Source organism: Ursus americanus, chromosome 3 (genome assembly GCF_024610735.1).
Source record: "Ursus americanus isolate L20-20 chromosome 3, mUrsAme1.1.p, whole genome shotgun sequence".
Classification (NCBI taxonomy): Eukaryota; Metazoa; Chordata; class Mammalia; order Carnivora; family Ursidae; genus Ursus; species Ursus americanus.
Genome location: NC_142129.1, coordinates 74,027,986 through 74,042,006, shown reverse-complemented (window position 1 = coordinate 74,042,006; position 14,021 = coordinate 74,027,986). Strand labels below are relative to the sequence as shown.

At 38.9% G+C, this 14,021-nt stretch overlaps 1 protein-coding gene across 10 annotated transcripts in view; it reads right to left on the bottom strand.

Annotated features, from left to right (window-relative positions):
* The window catches only part of ELAPOR2 (endosome-lysosome associated apoptosis and autophagy regulator family member 2), a 251,496-nt gene that overhangs the window by 19,468 nt on the left and 218,007 nt on the right, over positions 1-14,021 (bottom strand). For all 10 annotated transcript variants that reach the window (XM_087861112.1, XM_087861118.1, XM_087861114.1 and 7 more), the window contains 4 exons: positions 11,630-11,819; positions 10,277-10,373; positions 9,530-9,631; positions 296-422 (listed from right to left, as the gene is read on the bottom strand). In XM_087861112.1, coding sequence (XP_087717238.1) covers positions 296-422; positions 9,530-9,631; positions 10,277-10,373; positions 11,630-11,819 — 516 coding nt within the window. The remainder of the gene's footprint in view (positions 1-295; positions 423-9,529; positions 9,632-10,276; positions 10,374-11,629; positions 11,820-14,021) is intronic.

Sequence of the window (14,021 nt, the reverse complement as noted above, 5' to 3'; positions counted from 1 at the left end):
ATATAAATCACATCTTGGTTTAATGATACCATTTCTTTAGAATCCAGATAAATACCCACAGCCTACAACTCCCTTACACAGTATATTTCCCCCAATGCCAGTGTGCACCATGAGCTACCCCAGCATGTGGGAGTTCACCTTCCAAACTTGATTTTAAATGCATACTAATGTGACATTAAGTTAACTATAAGCCTTAGCCATGGTTTTGAACCTGAGTTTCTGTGATTTCAGGGACGCCAGACTAGTCAATTTCTCTTCAATCACATAGATCTGCTTAGATGGATTTGCTCCTTACCTGAAATCCTCTCTTACAGGCTCCCTCAATCTCATGGAAGTCATGCTCTGTGCACAGAGGACAAGCTTCAGCGCTCTCCCACAGAAAATAGAATGTACATCCATCACAGGTGCCTGCTGGGCACTTGCTGAAATAAAAAATGAAATGGCAGCTCTTATACCACATTCAGTCAAGTCCAATCAACATTTGAGTGCCCACTGCATCCTGGAAAGCAATGTGTGGGTGCGGAGAAAGCAAACAAACAGAACATCGGAAGGGGAGAAAACAACTTCACACCTACTAGAATCAAAGAAACAGAAAATAACAAGAGTTGCGGACGTGTCAAGAAATTAGAAACTCCAAACGCTGCTAATGGGAATGTAAAGGGTTCAGCTGCTTTGGAACAAGCTGGTAGTTCCTCGGATCATTAAAATGAGTTACCACATGATCCAGTAATTCTACTTCTAGATAAAAATTCAGGAGAAATAAAAACCTATATCCACACAAAAACTTGTACATTAATGTCCGTAGGAGCATTACTCATAAGAGCCAAAAGGTGGAAACAACTCTAAAGTCCATCGGCAGATGAACAGATAAACACAATGTGCTATAATCATTCAGGGGAATAGGCCATAAAAAGGAACGCAGAACTGATACACGCCCCAACTTGGATGAACCTTGAAAATACAGTAAGTAGAAGAAGCCTATCTTCTACTAATATATAAAATATAAATCTTCTACTAATATACAGAATCTTCTACTAACATATAGAATATAAACTCTATATATTAAATGATGCTATTGGGGGTCCTGGGTGGCTCAGTCAGTTAAGCATCTGCCTTCGGCTCAGGTCATGATCCCAGGGTCCTGGGATAGAGCCCCACATCAGGCTCCTTGCTCAGCAGGGAACTTGCTTCTCCCTCTCCTGCTGCCTGCTGCTCCCCCTGTTTGTGCTCTCTCTCTCATAAATAAATAAATAAAATCTTTATTTTAAAAAAATGATACTATTTTTATGAAAGTCCAGAATAAGAAAAACTATAAAAACAGTAAGTTAGTAGTTGCTAGGGGCTTGGAAGGGAGCTAAGGTATAGGGAGGTGAAAGCTAAAGGGTCTAGGGTTTCTCTTCAAGGTGATGAAAAGCTCTTAAAAATGACTATGGTGAAGACTGTGCATATCTATGAATATACTAATAACTGCTGGCTTGTCTGTTTTAAGTAAGCAAAGTGTATGGCATGAGGATCGTAACTCTATAAAGCTATTTTTTAAAAATTTAAAGGAGAGACAGAGATAATGTCAAAAAAAAGCTCTGGGAAGACTTCTTGGTGGAAGGGATGCCTAAGACAAATCTAGAATATTCAGTAAGAGTTAGCCAGCAGAGAAAGGAAGAAAGCAAGGGAATGCGTGCTGGTGGGATGAAGTGGTAGATGAACTGGAAGGGAATTACAAGCTGGTCATTATCACAACACCTTCAAGAGCAGAGCAGTGGGTGGGCACTAGGCATACAGGCAGGAACTAGGTGGGAGAAGGGAGGTGTCATTTCTGTTTGAAGTAATGTACTTAGCCAGTGGTTCCCAGGAACAGAATGACGAATAGGACCATAGTCTGGGGGAGGGGGTGTGGAGAAACATGAAATCAAAATTGCCTGAAGTATAAAAACAAGTCAACTATCAAGTCCACATAGCTCAGTGATGCAAATGACCATGCAAACCAGGGTTTCCTCAGCCTGACGATGACACTTTCAAGAGGTGGTGACCATGGAGGGGGTTTAGACACAGGTGCAAGATTGCACAGAACCAACCACCAAGCGGGGCCTGAGTGGAGACTAAACTGCTTTGTGGTACGTGGGTCTATTATGTCAACTTGCCGCTTTCATTTTAGGGACAGATAAACACAGCAGGGCTCAGAAATTAACCTGCTGCTACTGTGTACAGAATCCTTATTGATTGAAGCAAGAAGTTATTTGGAAAGGCTCTGGTGGGAATGGCTGTTTTGTTCATGAATTCATTAAAGCTCGGGGAATACTGTTTCATTCGTGTGTCTACTCTACTTCCCTTAAGCTGTGTACATACACGGCACTGCCCTGGAAACCTTCTTTAGACCTTACTGCTGCTGAGTGAAGGTGTCTCGAAACACCTGGGGCAAAAAGACAGACACACAATAAAAGGCAGAACCCCAAAACACCCCTTTTTAAGTTGTAACTTCAGGTGCCTTTCTGATGATATGCAGTCTAAAACTAATTTTCGGTCTACCAGCAAAGTAAAATTTCATACTTCTAGTATATATTCTAAGGGCACCCTACAATATGAACACTGAAACAAAAATCTACGTGCCTAAAAACTGACTACATTTTAATATGACTATCCTTCCAAATGTCTGCATGCATAAACTAATCATGGGTGGGATGGAAATAAAAGCGTAGCTCTGTGTAACGTGCTTCGGAAATTGAGGTTCAGCACTGTTAGAGCTAAGAACAGTGCTGAATGGGGACTCTTTGGAAAAATGACTTTACTCTTACCTGCCTTAATTTCTGTTTGTAAAAGGCAGTAAAGTATATTCAGATGAAGAAACAAAAAGAGATTTTTTTAAAAAGCTAAGTACAACAGATGAAAAACATACCACTGGAAAAATTATCACTATTTCTCACCTTCTACATCAGGAAAATCACCTCAAAATTGCACTTTTGAAAAAAAATTGGGTAACCAATTAGAAAAGTTCTTCAAGAACACAATTAGTTGCATAACAATAAATTGAAACTTTAAAGGTAATTAACTTTTTGATCATTTAGCATAAATTACCAATATACTTTCCTGCTCAATTCTCTCCTTCCCAAATTATTTTATCTTTCCAACACAGGCACATTTTCAAGGGCAGTGAGGGCTGTTTATCTTAGGAAAATGAAAGAGTAAGTCTGGTTAAGTTTGAGGGAAAAAAAACTCAACAAATAAAAAAGAAAAGGGAAAATTAATTAAAGTTGCAAAAACCTCTGGAGAGAAAACTCGGGTTATAATTCCTGCTGGACTTGCAAGTGATTTTGTGTTTTTTCCCCAACTGACTCAGCCCCTCCCCCCGCTGTTTCATATTTGTAATTTAGCAGAAGTGAAAGGTCTGTTTCACTGCCTTCATAGGGTGGTTATAAAGGACAAAATGAGAGAACAATTTGGGCAAGTTTCAAGTACTGCAAAATAGCAAAGACTATTAACAATGCACATCACCTTCTAAAGAACTGGTAGAACTACAGAAATGGGGGGAAAAATCAAGACATTGATGTAACTTATAAAGTTGCCATTAAGTGTCAAAATACTGCAATGATTCACTGCCTTTCCCTGGTAGACTTCACTTTTTAAAATATACTCTTAGGTTAAAAGTAGTTTAGTTTAGAATCAATTCTTTAATTCTTTCAACCCACCGAATCATTTAAAATGTGGAACATCCAAATTTGATTCTTTGTTAGAAACCCAAATTTCACAGTTTGAATCAGGCCTTCTGTAAGAAGTGACAAGGATGTAGGAAGCAGTACTCATTTCAATAGTGCTTATATGTAAAAGGAAAATAGAAAAAAAAAAAAGATGCAAGAGAAAAAACACAAAAAGATTTTCTTCTACTAAGAACAACAACAAAAAACATATAGTAAGGTAGACAAATGCTTTATCGCCACATATGTGAAACCTTTTGATGACCTGAGTCACCATCATCTCCAACCCCTCCACACTGGCTTTCGAAAGGTGTCACTAATTGTGCTTCTTTTATAATTTTTGGTCTACAAGATCACCACAGACACCAGCAAGGAGGGGTCTGAAGAGCAGCACGGGAATCATGGACGTTTTGGGCACACAAGGCTCGAGCTCCCCAGGATGAGCCCTGGCTGTGAATCCTAGGTGAAGAAACCACCATCGACTCAAAGGGCACCTTAATGTGGTTTTACCGTTAAATGAGGAAGACTTTCTAGTTTCCTCATTTGCTTCTGGAATCGCCTTACCAATCAGGACAGCACCGACAACGTGTAAGAATTAAGGTGAATCTTCTTTTAAGGGGAAGTTCTATCTTGGATTCTAAAATGGGATACACATTCTGGGAGGAAAGTGAATGGAGCTACAAGTTATTAGTGTCCCCCTTTAAATGAATGCTCTCACCTAAAGCAGGATCTCCTTGGTTCATACTAAAAATTCATGGACAATAATCTTATTTTCTTATGAACTATTACAACCCAACCCTCAACCTATTGTTAATGGTGAGGAAACAATGTAAACTTGTTGTTGCCTAAACCTTATTCAAACTCCAAAGTTAAAATTCACATACGTGGTCAGTATGGTTCTGACCATTCTGGAGCTGGTCTCAAGAGACTGGGGAGAAGGCCATAGTCTTAAGGGCCTAGAACTTTTCTCGTTTGGTGTCAGAGATCAGTTGTCCCACAGCTTCTTTTATGTGAAGCTTTTCCTGGGTTTCCTGGGGTTTCCCAATTTTGGACGTCAGAGACTGGCATCCTCTGGCATGGGTGATGCTCTCTGACCAGCTGCTGGTATCGCCCCTCGGCTCTGGCTTCTGAGAAAGCTCAGCCTTTCTCTGCTGAGAATGCCAATGCCCAGAAAGCCTTCTTGCATGGGGCCCATAAAATGGCTTTGGATCTTGCTCCAATTTTGTTTGCCCTAAGGCTGGAGTATACATCACTTATGATAGAGCTTGAACGTAAGACTTTTTGTTCCATTCCTCTTCCATCCAAGGGATATAAAATTCTACCAGTCTCCTGCAAAAACCTCGCTGTTTGCAGATTCTCTCCTGGGTTAATTACCAAAAGCCAGAATCTGATCAAGACCTGGACAAACTACATTCGCCGACACTCCCCAGTCCCTCTTATCTACAGGTCTGCAAACTCTGTCAAAGTTTTATCATCCTTATTTCAAAATGGATCCTTAAACTTTATGAGTGTTCTGTGATCCTTTTATGTCCTAACATTACTCATTAGTGTTTGAACTGTAGAATTTTCACAATTCTGTAGAATTTTTCCATTTCTTGATGATAACCGGTTTCTACTTATGCTCAGAGTGCTTTTATATGCCTCCTCACTTTTCATTGTTCTAAGAACATACTTGGCTTTAATCTTTTAAATTCTATTGCCTTTTAAATTTAACTTGTACAGATTTAGATATCTATTCTCTGTCCATAAATGGTTCAGAGGAAAAGGAAAACAAGGACTCCATTTAACCAATCATTATCCTCTGGCTTTTACCACCTTAAAATGGATAGACTTTTTGGCTGCAACAGACCTTGCCAAAGACCAAAGAAAACACTAGCGTCCTACAGGTCCAGTGACTTTGACAGAACAACTCTAAATCAGAGCCTGTGGAATAAAGCCCTGGCATGCTCAACCTCTGAATGCTATCAGGACAGACCGCTGAAGCATCCCTTTTGTGAGATACAATATTCTCAGAGGCTACGCTTTTTTTTTTTTTTTTTTTAATGGGTAGCAGTCCCTCTCCACTTGGCCCTGAACCATCCGCTAGCCTGACTCTCTGAGGCCGAGGCTACACTTACGATAAAGATGAATTTGGATTTTGAAGGAGGTTTTGGCAAAACAGTTTTAGACTGATTTATAAACTATCCAAGCAGTTAAATATAGTTATATAAATTGAGAGAAAGAGAAAGAGAAAGAGAGGATGATGATTTTCCTCTAACTCATGTAATTACTAAAGACGACCTCGCTGGAGGAAGGATGACTCATGTTAAACACGGCACCAATAACTTGCAGATCAATTGAGTTATCCCCCAGATAATGTGATATTTGCCTCTTTGCTTACTGTGCTTCTTTGTAAATCTCTACCTATGAAGAACTGGAGGGAAAAAATGGCAAGATGAAAATACGATGGGAAGAAAAGAACAACAGACATAGGGCATCATTCCATCTTGACTGTGCCACCACAGCTGTATACCCCAGATCCTCAGTGTTCCCTAATGTGTCAAGTAAATGGGTCTGACTCAGGTCTCTCATGAGCTATGACAGCTCTATTACCAGAGCAAAAATGACTCCTTTTGCCCATTTTCTAATAATTTCTTAATAACCTTTCAATTCACAGAAATCTCTCATCTATTTGAAAGAACGATTTGGACACAATCTTTAGGTCTAAATTTTTCCTACAGAAAGGAGAACCTTCAGTTTTTCTAACCACCTAGGATCATGACTAAAGGTTTGGAAAGTTTCTTAAGCAGAGGCTGGAGGGTGACCTATTTAGGGCTATCAGCACTCTAACTTGTTAGAAATTCATTTGCTGGCCAAGATACAAACTGTACCAAGAAATCCCCAAAACTGCACTCTGGCTCTCAGATTTCTTCTGCCACAGACACAATGTTGCTAAGTTTTAATCTAAAATGTCTCACTCCCCCCAGACACTTTGTGGAATTAGAAACCAAAGGCATTTGCCAGACCAAACAGACAGGACGCAGTTTTCCAATTGCAGATTAGTAGGAGGCCCTGATAATTTGCTATTCCCTCCATGAGATACATAGAGAACACACCTTGTCCCTTTTCTCCTGCCCATCCACACTCTGTTAAGACATTCTTACTTTCCCAGGGCTAAGGGACTTAATGACATTTTCTCAGATCATAAGCTTCAGAGCCCCAACCAACATCACTATTACTCAAGTCTCATTTGCCAGCTTTGCCAAGATTCTTGGCCAACAGAGGAGAATTCCCGGGGGTGGCATCCCTTCCAAACTGCCAAAGTCTGCTTTCTGAGACTTCTTGGTCACAGCATATGAGATTTTTCAAGGCAAGTGCCTGGTTAGCACCTTCCTCCCTCTTCTGGAGATCTTAAAGCTCCTCCCACCCCCAACTGCCAAAAATTGCAAAGTAAATCCTCTTCAAAAGTAGCCTGAGAAACCTGGCTCTATTAACATTTCCTTACTGTTAGTAGGAAATCATAATTCAGTCCCAAAGCTAAAAAAAATTCTAATTATTTCAGAACAAGCTGCTCTTTTTCATATGCTGATCCCAGAGCTCCCCCTTGTGCCCTCATGGGGAACTGATTCAAGCAAGAACTGAAGATTAGCACCTTAGGTTGTAGGGTTCCAGCAGTTTCCTAGAGCAGTGGTCCTCAAACCTCAATGTGCATCATAATTATATATAGTTTTATCAAATACATGTGAAGGACTACCCTGTAGACCAAGACATTTAAAATTAGCTTTTCAGAAAACTAAATTGCAGAACAAAGTTTGAGAATTTGTCTCAAAAAACAAACGAAGCCAAATCACCAAAATACCAAAACGTGGATTAAGATTAGTAGCTCCAAAATTTTAATCTGCATCAGAACTGCCTTGTGCTTTTAAAAAATAATATTTTAGTTTTAAGTAATCTCTACCCCCAACGTAAGGCTTGAACTCACGACCCTGAGATCAAGAGTCTTGTGCTCCACCAACTGAGCCGGCCAGGCACCCCAGAATTGCCTTGTATTAAAAAAATATATTCCTGTGCTCAAACTCAAGAGATTCTTTTGGGTTCAGGAAAGATTTAGAAATTGATTTTTAAAATAGACACCCCAAGGTATTCTGCTACAGGTGATCTTGAGAAACCCTGGCAAAGACAGCTAAATACCATAAATAGAACAAACTGCTAGAGGTCAAAGGAAAAACTTACTTTTCCTCTCCTTACATGGAAAAAAAATTAAATTTCTAAATGCTATCACTTAACATCATGAGACTTTTTTTTTTTTTTTTTTTTACCTTAAAACATCAGAACCAACCTTGGGAGGGTGAGCATGAGATACTTTCTAAAGGACACATTTTATCTTTGGTCATATTATGTGCTTGAGCCAGAGCCCTGGAGAAGGCTTTGGAAGCCATCCAGGGAAACTCCTAAAGGCCAGACTCAGAGAGACTAGTTAATAAGTCCAAAAATAGGATCTCATAGCTGCTACCATAAATAGAAGAAACATCTGAACTCAAAGCTATGTGGTGGGATACTGGGGAATAATTAAAGCAACTCTAAACACACCTTCCCATAAACCAAGTGTGGTGTGCTGCCCTGACTCCAGCTTGGATGCTGGCCCCAGGATCCTCCAGCACATCATGCATCAGGCTCCCTCTGTCTCTTTCACTGATGTCTATTACCTTTCATTATGTTCTCCTCTCATCACATACTCCTCTCACCTTGAAAAGGTGAAAAGAAAAATTAATTCCCAAATGCATGAGAACCAGAGAAACACAGCTGGTGAGAGGTGAATACTAGTGTACCTTTATGTCCCAAGGTAAACCCACAACATGGTTAGCACTGTTAATATTTTTAAGATACCAAGTAGGTAACACAACGCTTAGACCACTGATTTCCAACACTGCGGTGACATAAGCAGAATAGTTTCAAATCTCTCAAGGGTTATCATGAAACAATCAAAAGCAAGACTAAGTTAATCATTTTATTTTTTGAAAATACACACTTTTGCTAGCTTGATGGAGAAAAACCTACAAGTCAAACTGTAACCCAAAGGCACCTTAACCCAGCACAAAGATTAGAAATAATCTATATACAGAACAAGGAATAAATGCAAAGAATGAAAATCAGCAGACATTTAGTGTTGCTCACACCATGAAAGCAGTAGGTAAGCTGACAGTTCTGAGTCCATGAAATTGCTCATTTTCTCCTAGTGTTCCCACCCAAGTGGACTGTGTTAGTCAGACTGAGACTGTGGAGAGCTGTTGCCTCAATGCCAGTAAGTTAAACGAACTGTATTATGTATTCTACAGGTAAGACTCTACCTTGGTGATTCTGCCACCATTCATCAGAAAACGCAGGAGCTGGAAATGGGGCATACAAAACATCTTCCCTGGCCCCTACCCTCTCACAGAGAAAGAAGCTATGATTCAGAGGGCAGATTACTTCCACCTAGATCACCAAGACAGTTCACTGTTGATGAAGAACTATAAGCCAGGTTATGTATCACCCAGGTCTTAAGGAAATTGGGACTAACCACTATGAATAAATACAAGGATCTAAACACAATAATTATGTATTACTTAAATAATTTTCACGACTATTAGGCAAACAGGATGAGATTATGTCATTGAGGAGACTGGGAAGTACTGAGATTGGTGAAGACCTATTCCTCTTAAGAAACGCTCAGCACATCCTTATAACAAAAAATCTACATACTCTTCTGTTCTCTTTCTGCTTGGCATTCCTAGAGAATATGTTTTAAAATAGTAAGATTCTAGAGAGTTTTGCTGCCTCACAATAAATACAAATGTGAAATAACCACACAGAATTAAGAATACCTGGGGACTGAAATCACTCCTGCTCCTGGTTTAGTAGGATTGCACCTCATTTTCACAGCAGTTGACCGGCCATTGACACAAGATGTTGTAGTTGTAGAAGACCTGTTACAGGGCAAATGGCATTTTACAGAACAGACAGGACACAGATCACAAAGACATAAATACCCCGGGTATAGCTGCTCCCACACTCTATGCAACAATGAAAAAGAAAAATCTGTCCAAGTTCACTAATTAAGAATTTAAATACAAACTGAGCTCATTTACTTTCACTGCCCAGGACAAGTGGACTATTTTCTCAGGTAAAGGAATAAGCTATCATCAAGGTGTTTAGTCAAGTTACCATAATTATAATCAAAGTCATAACCACAAAAATTTTTGAAGGGAAGGGAGGTTGTATCTAATTTTGCTGATGTTGAAAAGTGTGAATTACAAATACTGCCTGGACAAGGAAGTAGAGTCTCTTTATTGCCTAATTTAAAATAATTTAAATATATAATAGACAAAAAAGAATACACAGAAAAAACAGATATAGATAAAATATAGATAATCAGAAAAAAGATATATATTTATACATATCAGAACTTATGTAACACTTTCAAAATACTTCATTTTTCTACTTTATACTAAGTCTTCCATTTAAGAACCAACCATTGAGTATCTATTAAGTATAATAAGCTACTATGCTAGGTACCATGAAGGGACATTCTTTTGATTAAAATAGTCAAGGGAAGCATCATCTTCACTTACTTATAAAAGAAATGCACATCTGGTATTTGGCTCGGGGAAACTGGGAACATTTCTTCTTTTATATAAATATTTTGCAATGTAGTTTCAACGGTCACTCCTAGACGACAATAAAAAAGAAGCTATTAAGCAATACAGAAAAATTAGATTTATTTAGTCTCTGTGTATCTGAATAGAAAGCGGCTTTACTCTGATACCATCATTTGACCAGAAATATTGTATTAAATCTATCCATTCAAGGTAAGATGAAGAACCATTCCAAACTCTAAAGAATAAAAAAGAAAAGATTCTACTCCATAGCTCTGTAATTTTGCTCAAGTCACTTCACATCCCTGGGCCTTATGTCCTAAATCTGTAAAATGCATGAAATAATTGAGATGATCTCTAAAGCCCCCTCCAGCTCTAACATTTCAGCATCCTGACATTATTAAAATTCTCAGCTTCTGATAAGTTTTGTAGCACGAGCTGGGCTATTTTGCTAATACGGCTTTTCACTCAAGACACACCTGAGAAAACAAAAAAAAATTTGTACCCAATAATTTCCAGAAAGTAACTCCAAAGTTTGTTTAATCTAAAAGTCAGGCATTTTCCCCATCCCTTGAAGACAAAATGACAGCAGAGCCAAAAGGTAAGCAATAACAGCCATCTCTCCTGGCATGGAGTTCTGACACTGAGCACAAGCTTGGTAACTGACCTTGGTGCTGAAAATTAAAGCTAACTTCCTCTCGCATCAATAACAATGGTCCTCCAAACTGATGTACATCGGAATCACCTAAGAAGCTTGTTAAATTGTTATACTGTTATATGTTATATCACCATCCCAAAGGTTCTAATGAACTTGATCCCTAAAAATCACTAAGAGGTCATTCTTAAATCTTTCCCATGCCTTCTAGTCCACAAACACAGAAAGGATAGACGGGGAATAAAGCTCAGCACACTCACCTTTGCTAAGTGTCACCCCAGCTTCCTCTTGGTATGAGAAAAGATTATGAAAACTGGTGGTGATATTATGATTTAGGTTTACACAATATTTGTTTACCGTTCTTTTGGTTATAGTTTTGGTTTCTAAACTTATTCTGCTTCTTAAACTTCTAGAGAATTTGATGAAAGGCACAGACTCTCAGAAAACATCCTGTCACATATGACTTAAGACATAAATTCAGCAGATGCTTGCACTCACTTAGAATGACCAATAGATCTTAACTGTAGGGGCTTTTGAACCATGTTACAAAGTGATGATTTAGAATTACCTGTGGCCTTCATCATCTAAGGCAAACACCAACACAATGACAAGTTATCAGTGCTGTAATTTTAGAATAATTGCATGCATGCATATAGGAACCAAATGAAGCTTACCTAAAAAGGTATCTGCCAGAATGATGGACTGTGATGATAAGGCTGCTCGGAAACCCTTACTTTCAGAAGGAATAATAGTTGACTGGCATACATATGCTCCTACCAAATTTGTGTAATCATCTGATCCTGCCACCATTTCCTTCACTGTGAAGTCTGTTATATTGTTGGTACAAAGAGCCATCTTCTTCCCCTAGGAAAATAAAGTCATAAGGAGGTTTTACGGAAGACTCAGTCCTTACATTAGATCTCAGAGAGCTCATGACCCTACTAGAGCAGTGGCTCTCTCTTCACAGCAGAGATTCTGCTTTAATTGATATGGAGCTCTTGACCCTAATAGAGCAGTGGCTCTCTCTTCACAGCAGAGATTCTGCTTTAAATGATATGCCCAGGCACTGGCATTTTTTTTTTAAAGCTCTTGAGGAATTCTAATGTTTAACCAGGGTCATTTAAATTATAATGAATATAGAAATTCAAGGCTGCACTGCTCTTCCAACTACAAGCATCATTTGTGCTGGATTAAGCCACCTGACTTAAGAACTAAAAGTCGCCCATGAAACCTTCCATTCAAAGGATAACAATGCATTCAAAGAGACCAGATAACTCCTGGTGAAGGTTTTACTGTCAAAGAAAAAGATGTGCTCTTCCTTCTCCTTTATCAGCCTACTGTTGCAGAAACATAATGTGAAGTCTGAAGAATAAAGCATCAAAGTCTTATTGCAGCAAAATCTTAGGACACCATCTGAATTCTTAATAGTTGGTCACTACAAGTGTCTTTATTCAGCTACTCAGATTCAATGATGTGTACTACTCAACTACACAGGAAATTAAAGGGAATACAGGAGTTTACTTTTTTTTTTTTTTTTTAAGATTTTACTTATTTATTTGTGAGATAGAGAGAGCACAAGCAAGGGGAGCAGCAGGCAGAGGAAGAAGCAGGCTCCCTGATAAGCAGGGAGCCCAATGTGGGACTCGATCCCAGGACCCTGGGATCATGACCTGAGCCGAAGGCAGACACTTAACTGACTGAGCCACCCAGGCATCCCAGGAGTTTGTTTTTAAATCATTTATTCAGTTGGAATATACAATTTATAAAAATTGGAAGACTGTTTAAATATACTATAGTCCCACTGCAAGCAACTACAGCTTTATAATTTCTATGTAGGAATGTATAAAGGGAAAAAGGAAGATGATTTTATTGGTCTTAGATGTAGAGTAAGCGCATGTGGGCACAAAGAAAGGAACATAGATTTATCTTTCTTCATGCAGCCAGCAGTCCAAAATTATAAAATGTACTCCCTCCGCTAAGCCTTCTCACCACAACACAGGTACAATATATTGTTACTAAGCTTAAATTGTTAAAGCTGAGAAGAGGAAAACAATGGAAAAGATCAGAGAGAAACTACTGAGGAAGGAAAGAGGAAAACAGCAATAAAAGGAAAGGAATGAGAATAGTTAAAGAAAGGAAAGTGAAAGAAAGAGGACAGAAGAGAAGAGGGGATAGAGGGAAGGCAAGACAGTGTTAACACAGGCGTAAGGACAAAAAGAAATTAATACATAATGTAATGAATCTCATTCACTGCTTCACTTAGTATTTAGCAGAACAGGTATTTAATATGTATTTATTTATTGAATGAACTGAGTGACTAACCAACCAAGTGTGTTAGATCACTCCCTGTAAAATCAGAACAGGACAAACACCACACCATGTAAAATTTACAGATCTTTTTGCCTGAAAATGTCTGTGGTCATCAGATCTCTTTTTATTTCCTTCGCACAAAGTTTGGCACAGCATCTCATAATGAAGACCACTGGAGAGATCAGAGTTAATATGGAAAAAAACATGGAGGAAATGTCTTATTACATTTTCATCTTTGCTAAAGGTGTATACATACATGTACTTCCCAATCCTAGCCTCGTAGATGTATAAAAATACTGGGCATATAGTCCTGTAACTTTTCCCATTACCAGCATTAATTAAAGCTTCTTCCCACAGAACAAGGAGATCCCAGTATTTATTAGCAGATGCTACCTGATCAGCTGACATTTGTTCCCTGTTTACCTCCTTTTTAATTTTTGGACAAACTTCCTCTTGGAAGTCTTTTTTCTTTTTAAAACAGAAAAGGGACACTATAAGGAACAGTAGAACTTTCTCAAACCAAAACTACCTGCCTAAAAAATAGGTGGGACCAACAAGCCCAAACCAGTTGGACAAAAAAGAAAGCTCCTTCAAGTTCCTACACCCTAACTCGAGCTCTGGGCTCCCAGGGGCTGGGTAATGAGTGCTTTGATGGACGGAGACACAGACAAGGCCGGCCCTGCTGCAGAAAGCTGCCAACGTGCTGGGAGGCAGCATGGGATTTAAGCAATCACAGCTCAGTTTCTGACATTTGGT